The 22,236-nt window shown below is 41.6% G+C and overlaps 2 protein-coding genes across 8 annotated transcripts in view; one reads left to right on the forward strand and one right to left on the reverse strand.

Moving 5' to 3' along the window:
• Positions 1–15,116, forward strand: part of LOC102051967 (ethanolaminephosphotransferase 1-like) — a 57,757-nt gene extending 42,641 nt beyond the window's left edge. The window contains exons 7-11 of one of the 2 annotated variants that reach the window (XR_008731276.1): positions 4,841–4,889; positions 7,063–7,243; positions 11,110–11,292; positions 12,485–12,751; positions 13,519–15,116. Coding sequence is in view for 1 of the 2 variants with exons in the window: in XM_055704328.1 (XP_055560303.1) it covers positions 4,841–4,889; positions 7,063–7,243; positions 11,110–11,292; positions 12,485–12,550 (479 nt within the window). In the remaining variant the exon portion in view is untranslated. Of the gene's footprint in view, positions 1–4,840; positions 4,890–7,062; positions 7,244–11,109; positions 11,293–12,484 lie in introns of both variants that reach the window. The other variant, XM_055704328.1, reaches the window with a different exon arrangement.
• A 1,011-nt stretch (positions 15,117–16,127) lies between these two features.
• Positions 16,128–22,236, reverse strand: part of MAPRE2 (microtubule associated protein RP/EB family member 2) — a 99,929-nt gene continuing 93,820 nt past the window's right edge. For all 6 annotated transcript variants that reach the window (XM_055704334.1, XM_055704329.1, XM_027797264.2 and 3 more), the window contains one exon: positions 16,128–19,102. In XM_055704334.1, the coding sequence (XP_055560309.1) occupies positions 19,031–19,102 (72 nt within the window). In that variant the 3' untranslated portion in view covers positions 16,128–19,030. The remainder of the gene's footprint in view (positions 19,103–22,236) is intronic.

The raw sequence follows: 22,236 nt of genomic DNA on the forward strand, positions 1-22,236 counted from the left end.
TGTTTACACTGTGCTGTTAATCCCTGTAAAATTCAATTCATACTGTGTTGATATGTTTAGGTGTATTTTTCTTCTGTCCTTAAATTGCTTAATGTATTCAGACTTTACAGGCTCAATTAAGTCTGAAAATTATATACTCATTTTCTAAGCTTTTTTCTCCCCCAATTACTAAGTGGTTTTAAGTTTGCCATTTTATATAATAATAAAACATAATTTTATAGTTAGTGGACAGCTCAATATGCAGTTATCTGTTTGCATAAGCAACTAAAAGAGTTGCCTTCTCAAGATATGCCTGAGAAAATCACACTGTTCCGTAAAGAGCTGCTGTTCCAGTTACAAATACTTTTAAATGTTCACCTTTTGTTGAAGCTTGCTTCCAAGCGCTGATCAGCGTGCTAAACATTCAGTGTGTTATTTTCACGTGTCTAGCTGCTCTAAATGTGGAAGAAATTTTGAAAAAAACCATAGAAAATTGTTTAAAGATTTTCCCAAACTAATACTGATGCCTAAATAGTTTTAATCACAATTTTTTCTGTGGTGGCTAAGAAAGGTAAATGATAACATCCCGTTTCTTTAAAGCAAGCATTGACTATGATGAATTATTCACCTAGAGATAGAAAGGCCAAGCAGTATGTCAAAGAAAGCCATGTGAAGGTGTGGGCAATTGAAGAAAAAGAGAGTAGGATGATAGTATTTCATTTGTAGGTTGAAGTGCAGCTACAACTGCCTGCTGTTAAAGAGTTGATTTTTACTGAGCTCGACTTCTGCAGTATGCCCATGAGAAGCTTTGCACAGACCTCTTCACTGCTTCCCAAATAGGGGGGAAGCTCTGAGGAGTCTTTTTTTGGGGGAGCACAGCAGATGTGGAAGGGTACTTTTCTGAATGAATTCCCACAGTTTCCAGTATGGTGTTCACCTATAATTACATCTCTGTATTGCACTGTGTAATTTTTGAACTTTTAGGTATCAGGAAGAGCCAATTCTTAACAAATAATATTTCAAAGCTTTTCTTAGGACAGTTTAAGGATGGTTCACTTGCCAGGGACTTGCCAACAAACACGATTTCCAATAGCAAAGGTGTGAGGGAGATAAACAACTAAGATAAATGTTGTTCTTCCTTTGAAGCAGTATAACTTGTTTACAAATAGTGGTTTAGGTGTCTTGGCTACTTGCTTGGAGTTGCTTCTTTATTTAGTGGTGCTCACAGTATGTGAAGTTCAGTGTGTTCAGGAGCCTGGCTACCTGCGGTAGTCTTTCTACCTTTGTCCGAACGCCAGTGTGGTGCTCTTCTCCTGGTTACCGAAATAGCATTTTCTAGAACTGCAAGTAGTGTCAGCAGTTCATTTCTGGCTGAACCCTCTTTTTCTCTACAACGACTAAGTCTGTATTTTGCAGAAATGCCTAAATTAGCTCAGGTACGGCAGCCACGCGAAGTTAACTGCAGTGTGGAACGGAAACGACCTGACTGTCTCAGGTCCGCAGTACTCTTAAGTTTAGTTACATGAGGGTTTAAGATGCCCTCATACAACTAAACTTAAATACACTGCTGTTAGTCTAGAGTAATATAGGACACAAATGTACCATGGTATCCATCACATGCTAGCTTTTTTTTTTTTCTTTTAATTCACTCAGCTATGTCACACAACATCCTACTGTTGGGAATTGAATTTGAAAGCACCAAATGAAATCTGAAGTTGTGACTAAAATTGATGGGAGTTCTCTCTTTGATTCTCTTTACACATGTGTGTAAATATCTATATACATATGTGTATGTATGTATCAGTGTGTTTATGTATATATCTATTTGGAAAACAAGATAATGCCTTTATTTCTTACATGTGGCTAATCCTGAATTTCTGAATGCATTGGGTTTGGGCTTTTGTTTTAGGTTGGGTGGGTTTTTTTAATAAGGGCAAATTAATTCCTGATAAAGAGCTTTGCAAATGCTAATTTTTCTGAAAAGGGAGTCAAGATAGCACAAGGCATAGGACTGACCATAGGACTGTACCTAAATCCAAGGATTTGGGCTTGACACCTTCAGCCTAGAATGACACAAGAATTCCCTGTCTGTACCTGTGCCACCCATCTGTGCTTTAGTATTTCTGCCTTTAATACAGGCCTGTGTTCTTCCATTTGGGTCTCAGAATTCAAATCAGCTGGAAAATGGGGGATAATATTAATGGAGAAATTTAAAAATACCGGAAGAGCAGTAATACTTCTAATAACACTTGAGGAATTTCAACTTTCTGTAAGGTGTTACTAATGCACTAAACTTGATTTTTTAATGATTTTAAAATAAAATATGTGCTTTTAGGACATGAAAAAAAAAAAAGCTCCATCATCATCAGTTGGGCAGTGCCTGGGTGGCTGAGCGCCAGAGGGACAGCAGTGGGTTTGCTTTCCAGGCTGCACCTTTTGTTCCCCAGACCAGCAGGGAATGGCAGCAATGCGGAAGCAGCAGTTTAGCTCCTGGGCACAAAAGGGATCCTTAATGCCAATTAAAAAAGCAGACTTAATGAGTACCAAAAGCAGCCCCCGAGCCAGGCCTCCTTAGCTAAAAAAAGATGGGAAAGCAACATGTTGTAGGAAATGATGGAATTGTGAAAATCCCATAAGCAACAGGGGAACACCCTTTGCTTTCCCTACTGCATCCTCAGCTCTCACTCTGTATAAAGTGAAGCCATATAAAAGTACAGAGGAGTAACTGGTGTAACTGCCCCATTCGGAAAGTGGCTTTTAGCTAGCTGGGGGATTGTTTGTGGTCAGTGTGTTATTTCTAACTAAAATGGCACTTCATAAAAATAACAAATTGTTGGCAACCATTGCTCTTTGAATTCTATTTCTAGTTCTAGTCTCTATTTCTGTTCCTCTCGGTTGCTTTTCTCCTAACAAATCAAAACTTCAGGATTGCAGCAGGAAATTTAGATTTAACCTCAAGAGTCAATGTTTTGTCTCATGTCTGCTCTAATGTGATACAGATGTTGGAACTGCTGTACGTAACTCAAGATTTTATTGAACTAGCCCTCCCTGCCTAATAGAAAACATAGCTAACCGGAGTGCACATTAAACACAAATCACTCTGAAGGCACTAAGACTGTGAATTTTAGAAATATATTTACAAAATACTTGGGATATTACTTCAATTGCACCTCCTTCAGCTGTTTGATACGGAGTTTCTGCAATGGTAAAGATGCAGAGCTGTTTCTCTTACTTGTTTTAAAAAGCAAAACCAAGAAGTAAACACATAAAAATGCAATACCCAAAATTATTTACAGGCTGGATATTCTTTCTTTCTAATTTTTTGTTTCCTCCTCTTTAAAAGATAACCAGAAAGACTGGAGAAATATATTATCTATTGCACCCCTTTTTACTAATTCTGTTTTCCAACAATTCTTATCTCCACTATTCTTGCTTTTTTTTTTTTTGGTTTTCCTTCTCTTGAGTTGCCACTGTGGCCAGAGTGTGCTAAATACTTGGGTATGTCTTTGATGAAGACTGAATGGTAAACGTTGATGTTTCTCAAGACTGCTATGCCACGTTAGCCCCAGTACTGAGTCATCCAAAATCAGTTCTTTCCTCTATTCATTCTTATTCTTCCGTATTTCCAATAATTATTTCTAGTAGCGAGATTAAAGTCTGCTACTTTTCTGTACAAACAGTACGCTGCGTTTCTTAAACAAGATCTTTTTAAGGTGAAAAAAAGGAGGTTTACATCATTAGAGTGCTTTTCTTGACCATTACGAAATATTAAATATGTATTAATTTAGTGCACCAAACCCAATCTTCATGCCTTATAATACAAAAGCTAGGCAGAAATATGCTACCCAGAGCAATCTCCGAGCAGCAAACAAATGGGGAAAAGCCCTTGCTACATAGAAAGTGGGGAAAATAACCAACCACCCAAACCCAAAGAGCTCTGCAGGGAAACACAGAGATTTAAAAAGTCTGTATACACAGATATTTTCACCCAGTTAGGCTGACTGATACTGTGGCTTTTTGTTTAGATCTTGAACTTCCACTTGTTGCTGGAGGTTTTCTTTGACCATTGGGTGGACCAATGTATTCTGGATGTGGGTCTTAGACAGGGTACAACTTTAGGCAGCTCTAGGGTTGCTGGCACGTGTTGGTAATACTAGCAGCAGTGCAGGTAGATGCGGTGTTAGCACGGGCAAATTCCTTATCCTTTGTGGGTTAAAACTGAGCTCCAGTATTAAAAAAATGAGTAAAAAACATTACTCATTCAAATGATGGCTTTATCATGAAAATGAATTAATTTCAGCTATTTTATCAGCAAAGCAGATCATTAGTTGAACTTTAGTATATTGAACTATAAACTGTTATTTCCCCAGTAATATAGGCAGACCCGTTTGAAGTTAATTGCCTTTATGTATTCCATTGGAAGGCTTTTGGTGTCAGACTCGGTTTTTTCCTCCATGAAAAGCATTTTCTCTGTTTTTTTTCAACAGAGAGAAGCTCATGCAAAATGGGGCTTTGATCTTTCTTGGGTCTAGCAAAGGAACCTGTATGACAAATAACTGATCCTACCTACTTACTGCATCAGAATGAAAAAAAATCTTTCTGGTCTCATCACTCATTACACAAGAAAATCTGTAACAGCAGCTATATCTAGCAGCTAACATTTGGAAAAATGAGGAAAGTTTTATTATTGCTAAAAGCCTCCAAACTCAGTTTGTATCCTCTAATGAGTACAGAAATACCAACTCATTTTTAAAATAGTGCAGTAGGTCTGTTATCCTATGGGAAAGCTCTAAGATCAGTAATGAACAGGACTGTATATCATTATTTGATATTTGATATTATGAACCTTTTTCTCTTCCAGGTTTCAGTTTATTTCTTTCATTTCCACAAACACTATACAACATTCACAGGTAAGATAATTAAGTTGTTTGTTTGTTCCCCCTCCCCCTTTAATTTTTTGTATTTGAATGGTTTCCTCACTTGAGCAATAAATGTAATGATTGAAGTAGCTTTCAGCCAGATGCTGTCCTGATAATGTAGTAAAATGTTTTTCTGGCCAATTTTCAGAATCTGACCCGTTTCTTTTCCATGTTTGTAACTCCTCTGCTTTTCCTTTCACTTCCCATTCTCCAGGCAGTCTCACACTGGTTCTGCACAGTAAACTGATGGAGGCTATGTAGTTAAAAATACTGCATTTTATTTGCAGTCAAATGTGATTTGTAACTTCTGCCTGTGCTGAGTAAAATTCTGTAGCTGATCATTCTGCACTCCATGATGTCTCCCAGATCCTTCTGTAAAATTCTCCTCTGTGTGGAGTCTGCAGATAATTGCCATCAGATACAAGCTAGACAGGTGGCACGCTGTGATTGCATCTAAGAGCTGGCTTGATGCACCTAGGAATTTTATACATGGCTAGTTTATACCCCGATGGCCTATTTTTATTAATGCTGGCCTGCTTTCCGTTAGTGTTTGCTAGCTCATTTCACTCATCTGTCACATCAGGTCTCAGGCCCTAAGTGTCCTGGAGGAGGGACTGTCGCTGACTGTCTTCAGGAATTAGTGGAAGTTAATATTAACGTTTAAATTTTGGAGAGACTATAAGACAATAACACATCGCTCCTACGCATCCCTTTTCATGTCACAGTGCTCAGTGTAGTAACTAAAAGCCTGAATAGCCCCGAGTTTGGGGCAGGAGGCGGGGGGCAGGAAAGGGTGAGGACCTACAGAGAGGCTGGGTGTTGGGGCAGGGTGCTGGGAGCAGCCGTGGGAGCAGGCTGGGGACCGCTGGTGCAGGGGACTCTGGTTTAGGGAGGACTAGGGGGAGGACAGCCCCTTTGGCATGTCAGTCCCTGGCAGTAACAGCATTTACCCCGATGAACATTTAGGTTTTGCTTTGTTTTCTCTCATGTCAGGACTTCTGTTTAATGTTTTCTGTTTGTTTAGTGACTTTTTGAGTCATCATTCGACATAGCTTCTTTCAAGCCTTCCGGTGCATTTATCATTCCTCTGAACAGAAGAGCACAGTAATTTTAAACATCCAGTCAAGCTTGCTTGAGGGATGCACACAGAAGCTATTTGGTCATGAGGAATTTGAGTTTTCCAATCATCCTCTCTTTCTTCATCCTGCTGCCTGTTCTCAGTTGTTATTTTATCAGAAGAAAATTTTTTTTGGAATGAGAAAGATATTTATTGGATTTTTCTGTCGCTGTTTCTATAAATACACATGTTCAGAGATTTTAAACAGGACATTTCCCAGTACACTTCAAGCACAGAATTGCTCTTCTGAACTATTGGTATGAAGAAGTGGTATAATGGTACTGAACTTTAGTAAATTAAACCTCCTGCTTCTTGTATAACCTCTCATTGAGTTTTGCCTGAATGAGAAAGATGCAAGATACATGCAAAAGCTGTTGATCTTACAGTTACCTTTTAACCTAGCTGACAGAAAATACGGTCATTTAACTACCGTTAAAAGTACTATCTTTAAAAGGGAGCTTACAACATCCAAGAAAACACAATGCATTATTTATTTTCCTGTACTCTTAATTAGCAAAAAAGGCCTCCCCTTTAGGCTGTACTTTGGCAACAGTACAGGATTGTCTAGCAGCATCACCTCTAGACCTAAACAACAGCAATGCCTGCCAGCCATATGCTTGATTCAGTTGCCACTGAAAACATGGTGTATTAACTGAAGTAATTTCATGTCTCATGTCAGAAGTTTCATCCTCCAAAAAATATACAGATTTTGAATTCACAGCAAGCCTGCATGCTGTGCCTTTGGATGACAACTTCAACAGAATACTGCAGCTCACTTTTTTGTGTGGTCCATTGTCAAGCAATGATGAGTGGGTGAAGCTGGTCAGAAGCTATGTGAATAAACCAGTATAATTTACCCCAGAAATAAATGTTACTTGGGTATCTTACAATTTCTTGTAAAATGTCTGGGTATCTAGCACATTTACACAGGTAGTTGTGTTGCAAGGTGAATTCTTGGGCCGAGTTTAGGCTAGAGTTTGAAATTACTGTGTGGAAATAGAACAGATAAATTTCCTTACTCTATAAAATCATTGTATTTATTTACAGAGCACGTTTAAAGAAAACACTGAAGAACAATTCTTTGTATGAAGGACTCCTACCTCTTGTGTCACCTCTGTTGCTGTTCATTCTTCTCACAGTCTGGGTGGTTTTATCTCCAGGCAACATATTAGCAAAGCAACCGAGACTGTTTTTATGGATGGTTGGGGTTGCTTTCTCAAACGTTATTGTAAGTATGTTTGTGGTGGCGGTATTATTTAGAGATAGCTTTCTATTTTTATGTGAATAAACAGAAGGGCCCAGAAACTGTAGCTAAAGCTCAGCAGAATCACACAGCTCTTCTACCTCTGTGTTATGCTCTGACTGATAAACACACACCATGGCAGTTGTCTGGACTAGGGACACTTACAATACTGCAATACCTACTCCACCACAGCATAACATTTTTATGAGGGTTCTGGTTTTTTCCCTGAGGGTTTATGAAAACCCTGGGCAGGCCTTACTTCCAGAAATATAACAGATATTCCCCAACATATAGGCAGAACTAGGGACTTGTCTAAGTAAAAGAAAGCTCAATGCAGGTACAGATTTACCAGCAAGAGTAGGGGGGTTGCAGCCTTTTCCAGCTGTTGTGCCTATTAGTGTGGTACATGTATCCTGCAGTTCAGCTGATTCCACATTTTCCCTTCACCATTTGGAATAAAAACATACCACTGACAGCATTTTTAGGGAAAGATGTGAAGAGATGCAGGGGCCTTGCAATAGCTGTCTGCCCACAGATTAGTTTCTCCTATACCACATCATTGTGACCCATTTCCCTCCTTTAACGCCTGTGAGGCAGCATAAACCTCGGTGAAGTAACAACATTGGCAGACAGACAGTAACACTGAGCACTGCAGTTAACCCAGGGCTTTCTTCTCTGGGTGAGGCCATTTGCCTCTCTTCTTGCCTGGAGAGAGGCAAGGGAGCTGCAGCCAAACAAAAAGGCGTTCCTCCATTTAATTCTAAAGCTGTCCGAAGGGTAGTGACTAGTGTAATTTTAGGAAAATAGTCTCCAACACCATCTAAAATTGTGTCACTGAGCAATGCTACATCCAATTTAAAAAGTCAAAGGCTTGAGGTGCCTTTTGAGAGCTTTGAAAATGTGGGATTTTAAAAGAGAACACATAACCCCTCTAGAAATTTGTATTCAGGAATGGAAAAGAAATCATAATTGTGAAGTTTGTTAGATGTATACTATAAATGTACATTTCCCAGGGTCACAGATCAAACAGTTCCATCTTAAGGACTTAATCTCACGGAAGTTAGGTTATTTTCAGCTGTGTAAATTCTATTGTATGCATTTTCCATTACCCAATCTACCCCTTTTTCTTAAGACAACATTGTAGATTCCAAAATGAGAACTACAGGTATTTCATACCAGTAGGGAAAGTGCTTTCAGAGCTTGGCAGATGGCAGGTTCTGCACATACATCTTAACCAACCCAGAGAAATTGTGACAGGATGCTTGCAGAAGGAAAATAGTAAGGCAAACCAGAAGTTTCTTTGTAGACTGCTGTTTGTTAGACATGGAGTGGAATGCATATTCTTCAGGCCATGTTTTTTCTTTTACCAAAACATCTACTGCAGTGTTAGAGGCTCACATGAATTAAAAATGTATGAGTTACTTGAAATTTTTAACATTTTAAAAGCAAGCATTAAAAATGTATGGGTGTTAGTTGGAATTTATAACATTTTAAAAATTAAAAGCAAGCTTGTATTTCCTTTCACCTCCTCTGGTCCCTTAAACACATCTCCTCCAGCATCAGAGTAAGGCTTGTCATGGCAGTGCTTTCCTTCTCTGTGAGAGTCTGACACGCTGGGTTTCCATTATCTGCTCTGTAGACCACAAGCTGCAGCCCGTGTTCCTCTGCCTGCCAGTGTCCTGAACTTCTCCTGCCTTTGACAATGTATTTTGCTGTCCAGCAGATCCCCTGAGCTAAATGCCTGGTCTCAGACCCAGCCTCGTAGCTGTGCAGTGTCAGGATGAATAGGGAAGGTGACCGAGCAAGCAGAAAGACAGGCCATTTCCGGCATTTTTGGCTAAATTGAGGAAAAATAGGCCTCAAAAAGGAAATGTGCGTATCTGTGAGAGGAGGACTTATTTTCCCAGTCCCCATGGCCAGCAGCGGGACTGCCTGTGGGTTGACCACCCCTCTTGCCGAGCAGCCCAGACCTTGCTTTGAGAGGGCAAGTCTCAGCAATACCCAGGTCTGACCATGTCACCGCAGAGCACAGCCACCACAGCTGCTGCTGGGGAAGCCCTCAGGGGCAGTGTCTGAGCCCAGGAGGAAGGGATGGCATGGGTAAGGCCATGGAGGGGACCTTCAGCCAGCACCATAGCAGGAGATCCGTGGCCGACTTGGTGGCCGGCTGACAAGCAGGGGCAGCTCAGACTCGGGAGATGCTTCATGAGGAACCTCCCAGGAGAGATGGTAAGAGAGAAGACACCAAGGACCTCCCCAGGGGCACAAAACCACAGCCGCTAGAGGCTTAAATTCAGTGGGGCCAGGGTAGCACTGCAAGGTGTAGATGAGGCACATGGAAAAGCACAGAGCATAGTCCTACAGCCTTACTTTTTCTTTCCAGTCTGCCTCTCCACACTGCAGCGCTTCCATCTCCTCATGCCGTTTTTACCTCACTTGTAGTGTAAGTCAGTGCTTCAGGACCAGGGGGAATAAGGAACTGAGGGAGAAGCGCAGAGTGTAGTTCATTTTGCAGTGCTGTGATACACTGAAGGTGAATTGCTCCAAATATTACTAAGCGATCTTTATGAAAAATTGAGTACCATATTTAGCATGGTGTAATCATGGTTTAAAACAATGTGAAATCCAACCTATGTACAGGTGCAATTATTCAGCCAGAAAAACTATAGCATGTAGATTGCTTTAGCAATTTCTGATACCCTCTGGAACAATTCCCAAAGGACTCATAAAAAGAGTGTTATTCAAAAAATTCATAATCAATGCTGATAATGCATAGTAAGCAAAAATATTTACATTAAGTACAAATGCTTACTTCTTGCATTATTGAATGTTAATTATTTTTTCATGGTTTACTTTTTTATTCTTCAGTTTCTATAGCACAGACAGTAAAGACAGTATTTTTTTTCCCTATGGTCAGACTCCTAGGATTTCAGGCACTGCACAGGGAATGATTTTTTCATGCTTCTACTGTTTTGACACATAAAATCTATCTTTAACCACATTTAAATTTTGAGCAAAACTTAAATTGATAACATATTTCAGATGTGCCTAAATTTCTTTTTTTTTTGTGAAGGACATGGTGTGCGAGAGACACATTTCTTAAGGAGTCTAAACCAGGTAAAACACTCAGGTGTGCTTAGCTGGTTTGAAAAATCAGAATGTTAACTGAGTTCATCTCATTACATTTCAAGAACTCACTAAAATTAAGCTAATTGCTTTCAGTCAAACCATGCACCATATATTCATTTTTTTCTGCCATTCTGAGTGGGATCCCTTTCTCTGGGCCCCCAGCTACATCTCCAGGGAGTCCACTGCCATGATGGAGAAAAAAAAATGGTGTGCTAGCATTCTAGCACATGAAGGAGTGCTAGAAAAGAAAAACAGGATTTAAAAGTGGCATATATTACCTTCCCTCTCTTCTAAACAATGAACCAGAATATATTTCTCTCATGCTATGTGATTGAAGTACCAGTACACTCTCCCAGTGATTAAGTGGCGGCACGTTTGATTTGGGATCGCAACTTTACAAGCCTATGTGAAAGCAGGAGGTGGCAAACAGGGTCCCTTTTTGTGAAGATGTGCTTCGGTTTGTAAAGCAAAGCGTGTTAAAACACTCTATCCAGAAAAGAAGTGGCTATTTTAAATTATTTGTAATAAATCCTTTAAGACTCACAGACAACGAGGCACAAAGGTGTATCTATACCAGTATTCTCACCAGAAACAAGCCCCATTTTGAACTGTAGCCTTGTTCTCCCCTCATCAAAAGCAACCCCCAGAGAAAATGGACATACTTTTGCCTAGACTCCCGGGCTGACCCAGCGCTTCTCACCTCGCACCTTTTGCTCCGACAGTGCAAAGTGATCATCTGCCAGATGAGCAGCACCCGGCCGGAGCTTTTCCACTGGTTCCTCTTCCCGCTGGCGCTGGTGGTCTGTGCAGCCATCTCCGGGCTGCTGGGCTGGATGGAAGAAGTGGTGCTCGCCATGTTCACCGTGCTGGTCACGGCTGCCCACGTGCACTACGGTGTCTGTGTGGTGAGTGGGCACTTCCAAAGCAGCCACAGGAGAGCTGCACTGGGGTGGGGAGGAAGATGGGGTCTGGGAATGGTTTCTATACTGTGTAGCTGGGGCAGTGCCCAGGAGTCTGCATGTTCAGTTATGATTTTTTTCTTTTTTCAGCCAATTGTTTTATTTAGTCTAAGGTTAAAGTAAAAAAGTCAGCTTACAGCAGGCAGTGCCTTTCTGCACATGCAGCAACTTCAGAGACTTGAATTATTCCAATGTAGCCAGTTGGATTTGGCTTTAAACCATCACCATCAGAATACTTACGGACTAGTTTTATGTAGCGTTCTGCCCACGTAGCATGAATGTTCCCACCCCTTCTTTTCCCTTTCTTCTTTCTGAGGTTACTAGACTGAACAAATAGGAAGGTAAAATGCAAAGTGACGTGAGTAGAATTCATAAAATAAGGTTAACTTTGCTTTGAATCTGCAAGCAAAATAACTGTCCCAAATTCTAGTCTTTTCTTGGCCCTCTGTTAGCATCTCTCAAGCTAACAGAGAGCTCTCAAGAAAACCATCTCACAAATGGTTTTCCAGTTCATTCGGTCTTACCAGTGCATTTTTGTGTCTGTTAGATATCAGTTTTGTCATTTATTGTCATATGAATTACTGCTTAAATTCATTTTTCCTCAGTTAATGCCCTCTTTTCTAAAGATTATTGTCAAACAGTCCTTAGGAAGGTTTCTTAATGGGGATTTGCTTTGAGAGAAAACACCTTGCATGGCAAAGATCTCATTTCACAGGGAGCTGGTCAGCATCTTTTATTTAAGGTACAGCACTGGGATGTAACGATTTTCCTTTGAAAGAAGCCTTTTGCCAGCAGACATTGGCATCATAGTAGATTTTACCCCAGTATCAATATAGGCCAGTTGGCGAAGGTCAGACCTGCTCAAAAGTCACTACTGACCAAGGGGGCCCAGGTCAGTCACAGTTTATGTCATCTGTGAGTCTGGTCTGTAGTGATTTAACTTCCCATCAGTGTGCCACAAGAGGAAGGAATGACCACAGTGCTCTTGCTTGAATACTTGTAGGTTCCTATGTACTTGCAGGTCCCCAAGTACACCAAGACTGTGGTTGGGTCCTCCCTTCTGTGACCGGCAGAAAAGCTACAGTGAATTGTGAAGCACGTACGAACCTGGTTGTTAATCTCCATGATTTCTCTTTAGGGGAGGCAGCTGAGTGAGCACTTGAACATTTACATCTTTTCCTTGAAGAAACGTGTCCACGAGTGAACACCTGTGCTATGATCAGACTGTAACACTTGACGTGGAGATTCACAGCTCTTCTGATGTGATAAATAGTTGGAATTAATCTGATTAAAATAACCAAAGAATAGAATAATCCAGATATCTGAACCACTGCAACCATGAGCTATGCAGCAAGATGCTTCATCTCAGAGGAAGATTCCTGTCCAGCAGAGAAGCGTTTACCAGGTTGTTCTGCTGCTAATATGTATTCTCTTCACTAATGCCATGTTGTCTTCCTCCTCCTTGCCACTGTGTCCAAAGTCCTGGATAAACCCATGCTGGGTTACATGAGATCTTTGATGGTTTATAACCAGCGCTGGTTTTGCCCAGCCTAGTCACCAGTGGGAACCCAGCAATACAAGCCCTCCCTGTATGTCCTTCCCACTCAGTCAGCACTGCCTGGTTCATTTTCCTTATTTATTTTCTCACAACTCATTTCTTCCATACAGCCTCCTGAAGGGCTTATGCCTATTCAGTCTTTTCCTCTCCTCAAATGATTGTGTGAAGAGAAAGAGCTCAGAAAGCTATGGATACAGTAAAGTGTTTTTGAAACATGATTTTTTTCCCCCCAGCATCAAGATGAGTCTAGGCTGACCTGTATCTGTCAGAAATGCAGGCTCTGTACAGCAGCAACTGGCCTTTAGACTTATTTTCTAGGCAGCAATAAGCGCACTGTTGATATTTCAGTAGCAACAAGCAATATACCCTACAAAGGTAACCAGCTGAGAGTAAATTTAGCCAACAAACCTTTGAAGATTCTCATATTTCACTGCAAAACTAGTCAAACATCACCTGAGTGCAAAATGCTAAGCAAATCATCATTTGCCTGTGTGCTCAAAACAAATTCTTGTGGTTTTAGATAATGACAAAAAAACCAGACAGACAAGAAGAGCTTTTTTTAAACATTACACATTTGCATGCAGATGTAAACTGCTCACTTCATCTACATGTAGGTTTTGTGTGTGCTTTGGAGGAAGGAGTAAGAATTTGAGTTTCATCTCTTTTCATATGCTGCCTTAGCCAGAGGGACTTTGTGGCCTTGAAGCGCTAATGAAACAATCTGTCCGCTTTCCCCAAGGTAAGCATTAGATTACATTTCTTGCACAGAGAGATGTGATTGATGGACTGCCGTGTTTATTAAGTAGTTATATCTTGCTTGCCAGAAGCAGGGCAGAAGCGTAGTTGGGCTGCTGAGCCTTAAGTTCACTTTCTTCAGTTCTTAAACCATTTCTCTGGCCTTATCGCTAGCCTGATCATTTCCCCCCCGGTTAACATACCCTTACATCAGTAGCTCCTATTAATATTTCCAGCTGAGAACTGACTAGTCATATCTTTGTGAATAGCTTCAGAAGGTTTAAGTTTGTACCACCCGCTACAGTAGTTGGCCTACCACAGCGTCCGTAGGGCTGATTTCCCCTGGCAGCTCTTGCCACGAGTACCAAGGGACAAGCCTGCACATCAGCTTCCCCTCTTCGCAAAGCAGAAAAGCCACGCTGGCTTGTAAAGTTTCTTAGGGTTTGAAAGTACGCACATTCCACCTACCAAATGAGCATGTTGAGGTCCCACCCCACAGATGAACACCATGCTACAGGCACAGTTCAAGCAGCTGAAGGTTCAGGTTAGGCAGAGGACACAAGGTCACCCCTGTTAATGCTGGTTTGGAGATTTTGCCAAGAGCCCTGCAGGGAAGGGAGGCTCACGCGCCCTCCAGCACCGGTCCAGGGCAGCAGCTGGAACCAGAGGCTCTTCCAGCCTTCCCTCCCCACTGGTGCGGTGGAGCGTGCCCCTGCCCTGCCTGAGCCCAGGGAGCCTTGGGTCTCCACAGAGGCACTCCCTAACTGCCTGAGGACTCTCATCGAGTAAGGCTGACAGCTGTTTTTTTAATAAGGGTTGCTAAAAAGCCTGTTCTGACTGTGTTTGAAGGGGAACGACGAGTTTGATGTAGGCATGCACACAGCAATCTCACTGATGAAGTTAAATACTACATCTGAGACCAGGTACGCTGCTGCAAAAGTCTCACGTATTTCAGTTTATATTTAACCCATCCATGAAAAGTATTTAGAGGAAGTCCAAACAAGAAGAGAATAATAAATTAAACAAAAATACCTCTGGATTGAATGTGGTTGTACTGGAGGAACTCTGTGGACAGGCTTCCCTTTTCCCTCTGTCTTGCACTTATTTATGAAACAGTTGGAAATAAGGGTCACAGAAGCGGCACAATTTGGTGCACTGTAATGGAGTATTTTGAAATATTTCATTAAATGGAATTATAAAACTTGAGCTGCCACAACCTGCCTGCACTTGTACCTTTCTGAAGAGAATTACGATATCACTGTTAAAGGAAACTGAAGCTCTGGCCAGCTTTTTCACATTCTATATGAAGACATGGCAAGTAACTTTCTTTTTCCTTTTTGAAGCAGCTTCTCACTACAATCTCTCTAAAGACAAGTATAAAAACAGATCGTGTATTGCACAGTGTATATATTGAATTGTTAGTCATCATAGATGGCAACTGGTTCAATGAACGGGAATAAAGATGCTTTCTTCATAAGGCTGTATGGTCAGATTTATCGCACAAAGTCAGGTAACAGTATGTAGATGACCTAACAGTCTAACAGTTTTTTTTGGTCACAACATTGTGGCAGAAAGTTTTCAACTATTTGAACTAGAAAATATATATATAACATAATTTTTATGCTGTTGAGCATTCACACTAGCCCAAAGACATGCCTCCCCCCAGTCTTATGACAAGCATCTAAACTAGTGCTGTTCTCCCAGGTTTGAGTGCCTGGGCTGGAAGTGGGCTCCTCTGGTCCCTGGTCATCCTGCCCACCTCTACCAGAAACCTTCCCTTAGTGGGGCTGGGCAGTGGTTTGGCCCCAGCCCCAGGAATGCCTGAAGGCAGCAGGGGGGCCCAGGCTGACCTCTCAGTGGTGGCATACAACCAGGCAACTTCAACGCATGGCAGAAAGAGGTCCTGACCCAAGGCTTAGAGTCCTGGAGATTTAGCAGCAACCACTGCAGCAACATTGCTTGTGCTGCAAAAGATCAGAGATGTGAGAATTACAATGAAGTTTTCCCCTTTTCTTCCAAACCCCTAATATTTTAATCTACAATGTGGGTGGCTTTTAGGTACTGCACTGAAGATTTATCCCTTAATACTTGGCCATTGCAAGAGAAGTCCACTGGGAGCTTCAGTGCCCTTGCTGTACAGCACTTTCTTTGCGTCCCGGCTGCTGCAGACTTTGCTTTTGCTGTATCAAAACTGCGATGCAACAAGAGATTTAGTACTCTGAAATGAAAAGCATTTACCATAAAGAAGGATGTTCTGTTTACATGCACATACATACGTGCATTTTCTTTTTTGATTTGTAGAAGAGGATCCAGCTGCTGAGCTCTTGGGGAAACAATACCTACACAGAGAATAAGTGAACTTTTTTTTTTTTTAAAGCAACTGCTTTTTTCTTCCTCCTCCCATATGTAGTCACTAATGAAACAAAATTACATATTTAAACCAGAAAAGTAATATTTTAGAATGTTTTGAATAGTCTTTAGAGCTAGACAGATTTTAACATATATTTTTTTATTAAATATGTAAAAAGATAAACGCAAGTCAAGTTATTCACATATTCAGACAAAAATCTACTCTACCATGCGACAATTTGTGGATAATGTAAAATGACCAATACATCTGGAATAAGACTTCTTTGTATCTATTATGCCATTACTTATCTATTTATAATTAACAATACATATGTTTACATTCCTTTCAGTTTACATTTAATATATAACCAAAGCTTTATGGTGTGCTATTTAGTAAAGGTAATTACAAATGCATATTAAAACCATAACAGAAGAATGGGTTACTCAAAGGGGGTGGGGGGAGAAGGACAACTCTTTCCCCTTTCAGAGCATCGCTCTCCCCTCAGCACAGCCAAATTTCTAGTGCCCACAAGGTACTTCACTGCCCCGGCTCCCTACATCAGTCACTCCCCCCTTGATGCAAACAGTGAGAGGGCTACAGTCCTCAGACCAGAAATAGGATATAAGGAATTTTCAGGAAATGAAGTTCAGCTTTTTTTATTGTTTATTATTATATGTGCTTCAAAGAGAAAAATGAAGAGGCGCGCAACAGTCTGGCTATGAACACTCCAGGGAGCTCAGCAACCCCAACCATTTGCACCCTTAGAAAAACATTTTCTCTTGAAGTGCTCTCCATGCGTCTGCTCAAGTATTGGCAGAAGGATGAACGGCAGTAAGCAAAGACTGGTGCTGATGAAATTAAGTTTATAGCCTGATCCCAAACTCCTTGCCCCAGTCAGAAATCTCATACAGGTTAAAGGACATTCTGGAGTCTGGAAAAAAATTAGTAACTGCTCTTCAACAGTATTATGAAGAACTACCGTTTATTACAATGACAATTGTAATAAGTACATATGTTCTAATAAACACAAATACAACGAAAACGACAATTCCCCCATTTGTGGTGACTCTTGAAAATACTTATTTTTGAATATGCACATTTTTATAAACCAGACCTTATTTGTAACCACTTGAAATGGGAAAGGAAAGCACTGGCCTGCAGGTCCCAGCACTTTGACTTCATCACTGGGAAGGATGCGAGGTCAGTGTTGGAGCCAGGGATGGGAGACATTGAGCCCACAGGGTCCAGAAACTTTCTGGGGCAGGGGGAGGATCAAGGAACTGAAAATACCTGTTCTAATGCTTAACAGTATTTTATATATCATCTGTGGTGCAGCACAACAGCAGGGTGCTCATGTTTAACTAAGAGCCACTTAGCTGCAAAAGATTGATTAGGGACAGAAAACTGCGTATGTGTGTGTGCCAGGGGGTTGATTAATTGAAAATCTTTCTATAGAAGCGTAAGCTGGGAGCTTATGCTTTAGGAGCCTATGAAGGTCTAAGATGATTTAGCTGTTCAACAGGCTTTGGAGTTTTTCAGTGGCTGCCAAGTGGGATGGGACTACCATGTACCTCCTAAATCAGCATAACAATCCAGAATTCAGAAAATCAAGTGAGAGACCAAGAAGACCGAGCATTAAGTACTCGGAGAGACTACAACACGCAGTTTTATGGGAAAAATAAGGAATGCTTTCTATACTTCAAGATACCTCTGTTTATAAAATACCATCGTTTAGAACAGGGTGGTGGGACTGCACTGGAAGGGAACACTCTCCCTGCAGACAGCTCCAGGGCAGACGTGGCTCTGCACCGTGCCAGCCTCGCCAGAGGAAGGTCAGCCAAGCGCAGAACCGGCTCTGTGCCCCTCAGTCATCTGGTTCCCCTCTGATGTGTGCTCCGTCTCCAGAAGGACTACTCACTGCCTCTCCACGCTTTGGAAGCGGCCTCAACGCCTGTGAGGTGTCCACCACCCACTTAAAGGGAGCTCAGGGGGGCTCACGGCTAGTGCTGTTGTTGGTTTTTCCCCATGCCTTGCACTAGTGAGGAAATTTCTGTCTTCCATACTTGGCTGGGCTGGGGCAGCAGAGAGGGGAAGGATAACAAAAAGAAATGGCTGGCCTACTTTGTTGTCTTCTGAGGGGTGGGAAGCCAAGTAAGTATGACAGCAGAGATCTTGTCCTGCAGCTACGCTTGCACCAAGGAGATCTCTCTCCTCCGTCAATACTGAGCTCTGCGGAGGCAGACCTGCAGCTGGAGGCTGGGACTGGATTCCTCAGGAAGGAAGAAAAGCTGGGAAATGTCTATTGACTAGTCAGGAAACTGGGAGGGTTGTCAAGAAACTTAAGTGGATGTCTGTTCCTCCAGAAATAAGCCAAAAAACATACCATGCAGCTTTCTAACAAGCTTTCTAACACAGGGATTTAAAATCTCTCCTAGGAAACAGATGCTCTGCCTTCCATTCTGTGAAGGCAGGAAAGGAATAAATGTGAGCAACATGAACATTTTCCTCCACAACACACCTCATCATTATGGCTTGAGTATGACTTCCACTACATCCCTTTATTCCAATTGTTTGACCGAATTTATGCCCCACGGCAGATGTACTAGAAAACGCGAAAGCACCACAAAGTGAGAGACACAGCTAGTGGTACGGTACTTCTTGCCACACAAAATGCCAATATAAATATGTTAGAACAAGTTACAAGTGTATCATACTTAAGACGAAAAAGAAAAAAATAAATATATATATTTTTTTAAAGAGCAGAACAAATCTCAAGCAGCCAAGTGGTGAAGTTGCAGTGATGTACAGTAGGTGATGTAGCCCTACAACCTCTTGGGAAGATACACTGAAAGAAGACGTCTGCAAATGCATCTTGGCAAAGTATGGGTACAGAATGCAGTGGTTGGCTGGCACTCACTATGGTACATAAATGTTAATGGCAGACTGGGAGTGAACTGATTTCAAGTTTGAGGCCGCACATGTTCCATTCTCCAGAAGAAAGTTCTCACACAAAATGAAAATTGTCAGAGACGCTGGGTGAGTCAGTACTCCTCCTGCTGCTGGGGCTGTTCATGGACTTGCTCCTCACCTTCATGCTCTTCTGTGTGGCTCTCCTGCAGGGAGAAAAAGACCCCAAAACGTTCTTCAGCAGGAAGCATTCCTTATAGAATCTTGCCCTGTGGTACTCACCACAACCTAAAGCTTAACGTCTAATTTTCATGCGCATCAATACGAAATGAGCTGTTACCTGAGAAAAGCAGCATCTTGTAATATTACAATAAACTGCATTTACTTTGCTTTTAATCAATGCATATGCAGTACTGGTACTTCCCCAGAAAAAGTGTCAGTTTTCAGCATCACCGAGTATTAACTGTTCTGGTGAGTGAACATTTTCAATAGCTAGACAGGGAGATGCTGTATCGTAACATCCCGATGCCCTCCCATTTTCAGTTTGTCCAAGGATTTCTGAGCCTGTCTGCTGTAGTTTTCACACAATCTTCACTCTAGGTTTGTATCACTAAATGGACAAGACACTCCTGCTATCACCTGCTTTAAAAATTAAACTCAGCCTCCTTTTTGAGGTCAGACATCATACTTTCCCAAAATAATATACTCATGCTAACATAGATCAAAGTTTACCAAAACAGTGATTTTTAGCTGTATCCAGAAAATGCAACCAAAGACTTGCAAACACATTTTCTTTGAAAAGAATCGAGTCCGGTATTTGCTCATTTATAGAGCTAATGTTAAAAGCGCTAATCGCTACTGAACAGTTCCCTTCTGTAAACAGTTCCAATGCACAGTATTTTCCAGAGCTGTCTCTCTGAATGTACCTTCCCACTGGGAGAAGAATCCCTGATGGAAGGGAACGGTGGATCCTCACTGCAAGCGGTAACAGTTTCAAACAACTTCCAATTCAGAGACAACAGACCTGGTCCCTTGAGTTGATCTGGATGTTATCAGACCTCAAAAAAGTCTGGCTGAGTCTTAGAGCATTCTGGATTCCCACAGTAAGTGCAGCTGCATTTACAGCTGTCCTCTCAAGTGGCTTCCATCATTCTGGAGCACGGTTCACCGAAAAGATTCCCCCACGTGTACCCTCTGCCCTGCGTTACTGGTGCTCCGCTGCAGGAAGCTCCAAAGGAGAGCACTTTTCCAAGATACTGGGCTGCCATTCAAAATGCAGCACCCTGATACGGTACCTCTGCAGAACTCCCCTGGCTCCCAGCAATTTTTGTCAGAAGCAAGCAGCTTGAACAACAAATTTCAACAAATTGATACTGCTAAGTTTTCAAATTTGAGGCAAAAATTAAAAAAAAAAGGGAGACTGTAATTTGAGTTTTTCCAGAGTAGTGCAGAGCAGCTTATGCAACAAGAAAATTCCCTTCTGGCAGGAAAATAACTCATATTTCTAAAGGGCAAGAACAGGAGAATAAGGTTCCTAATATTTGCTGATACAAAGGAAATATTCAGTTGTTTACCACATACAGAAACAGCCAAATTTCAATTGAAAGCAAGCTTATTATCACTTGGGTGCTATTTTCAAGGTAGAAGCCACACATGGCAGTCAGGACAACTGTAGTTGAGCACCTATGGCCCCTTGGGGGCAATGATGCCCTTGTTACATACAGTGGGTGCATCGTGTCAAAACAGCTTTTTGTTAGCATCTAGAAATCACAACTTCTGTAATGGGCTGCAAGGGTGCAAGACTTGCAGAGAGCAGGAGTTTCACAGAGAGAAGCTGACAGCTGTGAGAACATGACCCTGCCTTACAGAGTGAGAAGACTGAAGCTTGTTCAGCCGCAGTGAGCTGTGCTCCCTTAACCCCATCTATCCTGACCCTCCTTAAGTGTTTGAGGTGACCTGCTCTGCAATGCACCTGTTCCATAGGCTCTGTGTATGCAGAGTTTATGAGATACCCCTGTTAGAATGCCCACCCATGCAGAATCTGAAGGTCACATACATGCTATCTTTTCATGCATGTAATAGGAAGAGCCTCTAACCACAGGGAGTGGCTTGGGAACCTACTCTGCAGCTCTGAAAGAGGAGTGGTGGTTCCTCTCTTGCCAGGCTTACCCTTGATGGAAACTGTACATCTTCCGTGACTACCTTAGAAGTTGCTCTGAGACTTGGACACTTGCTACTCAGTATATACAGCTTGTACAAATACATGGAATAGGAAAGACAAGAGTCACCATGCCTAATTACCTTGGGACTGTGGAATCTCCTTGAATAGCATCCCCTAATAAGGAAAATAGTGGAAGATCTATTTAGAGCACTTATTTCTGGCTTGGATCACATAACCATGGTCATCTCTGTTTCACATGATGAGAGGTGCTCTCCTGACTCTTCGATCCATCTGTCTCAAACTATTCAGGTGTGCCTGTAGATTGAAGAGCTAAACTTTTCAAAAACCAGCTGCTGGGGTGGAGAAGGGGGAGGGCTTTTCCAAAAGCAGCAGCAGATGTGGTAGCTGCCACAGCAGAAAAATACAAAGACAACTACATTTTGAGCAATTGCTTTGGAAACTTGAGCTGAGCAGCTGATAGCTCAAACATCAGCCATGCATCTAACTTTTGCATGAAACGAACCAGAACAGCCTATGTAGGAGAGCAAAAGCTTTCCTACATTTTTGTTTTATGCCAAGACCTACATGGCTCTGGGTTTCATAACTAGACATACAGCCTCTTCAGTCTGAAGCTCTCCTTCTGTAACACCACACAGTCAGATGCTCTACATACCCTCCAAGGTCTCAATACTGCCTACAGCAGTCATAACACAGGTGGTAGAGGCCACATTTCTGCACCACCCAAACGCATCCTTTTTTAACACCATCCTCTGTCAACTCTGATGTTTTTGATGGAAGTAGGAGAATTACAAATGAGCAATTTGTAATTAAAAGTTACAATGGATTACAGACTGATCAGCGAAACATTAAATTACACTAGCAAATATCCCTCTTGTATAAACAGAGAGATAATGATAAGGTTTAAAACAGAACTGTAACTGGGGAAAGGGAGCCTCTAAAGACAAGGAACCCAATGAATTTATGTTTGTGCTGTAAGACTCAAAAACTCACCAAAAATTAAGACCCCCAAGAAAGTAATAAAAAAAAATTAATCAGTCTTAAAGATTTACCCTTCGGTGAATCAAACAAAAGAGAAATTTATGAAGTGTCATGGCTGAAACTAACTATGACTCAGAATTCCCCTCCACCCGTGACACGAACCTGATAAAAATCTCTTCA

This window comes from Falco cherrug, chromosome 3, assembly GCF_023634085.1.
Source record: "Falco cherrug isolate bFalChe1 chromosome 3, bFalChe1.pri, whole genome shotgun sequence".
NCBI classification, from domain to species: domain Eukaryota; kingdom Metazoa; phylum Chordata; class Aves; order Falconiformes; family Falconidae; genus Falco; species Falco cherrug.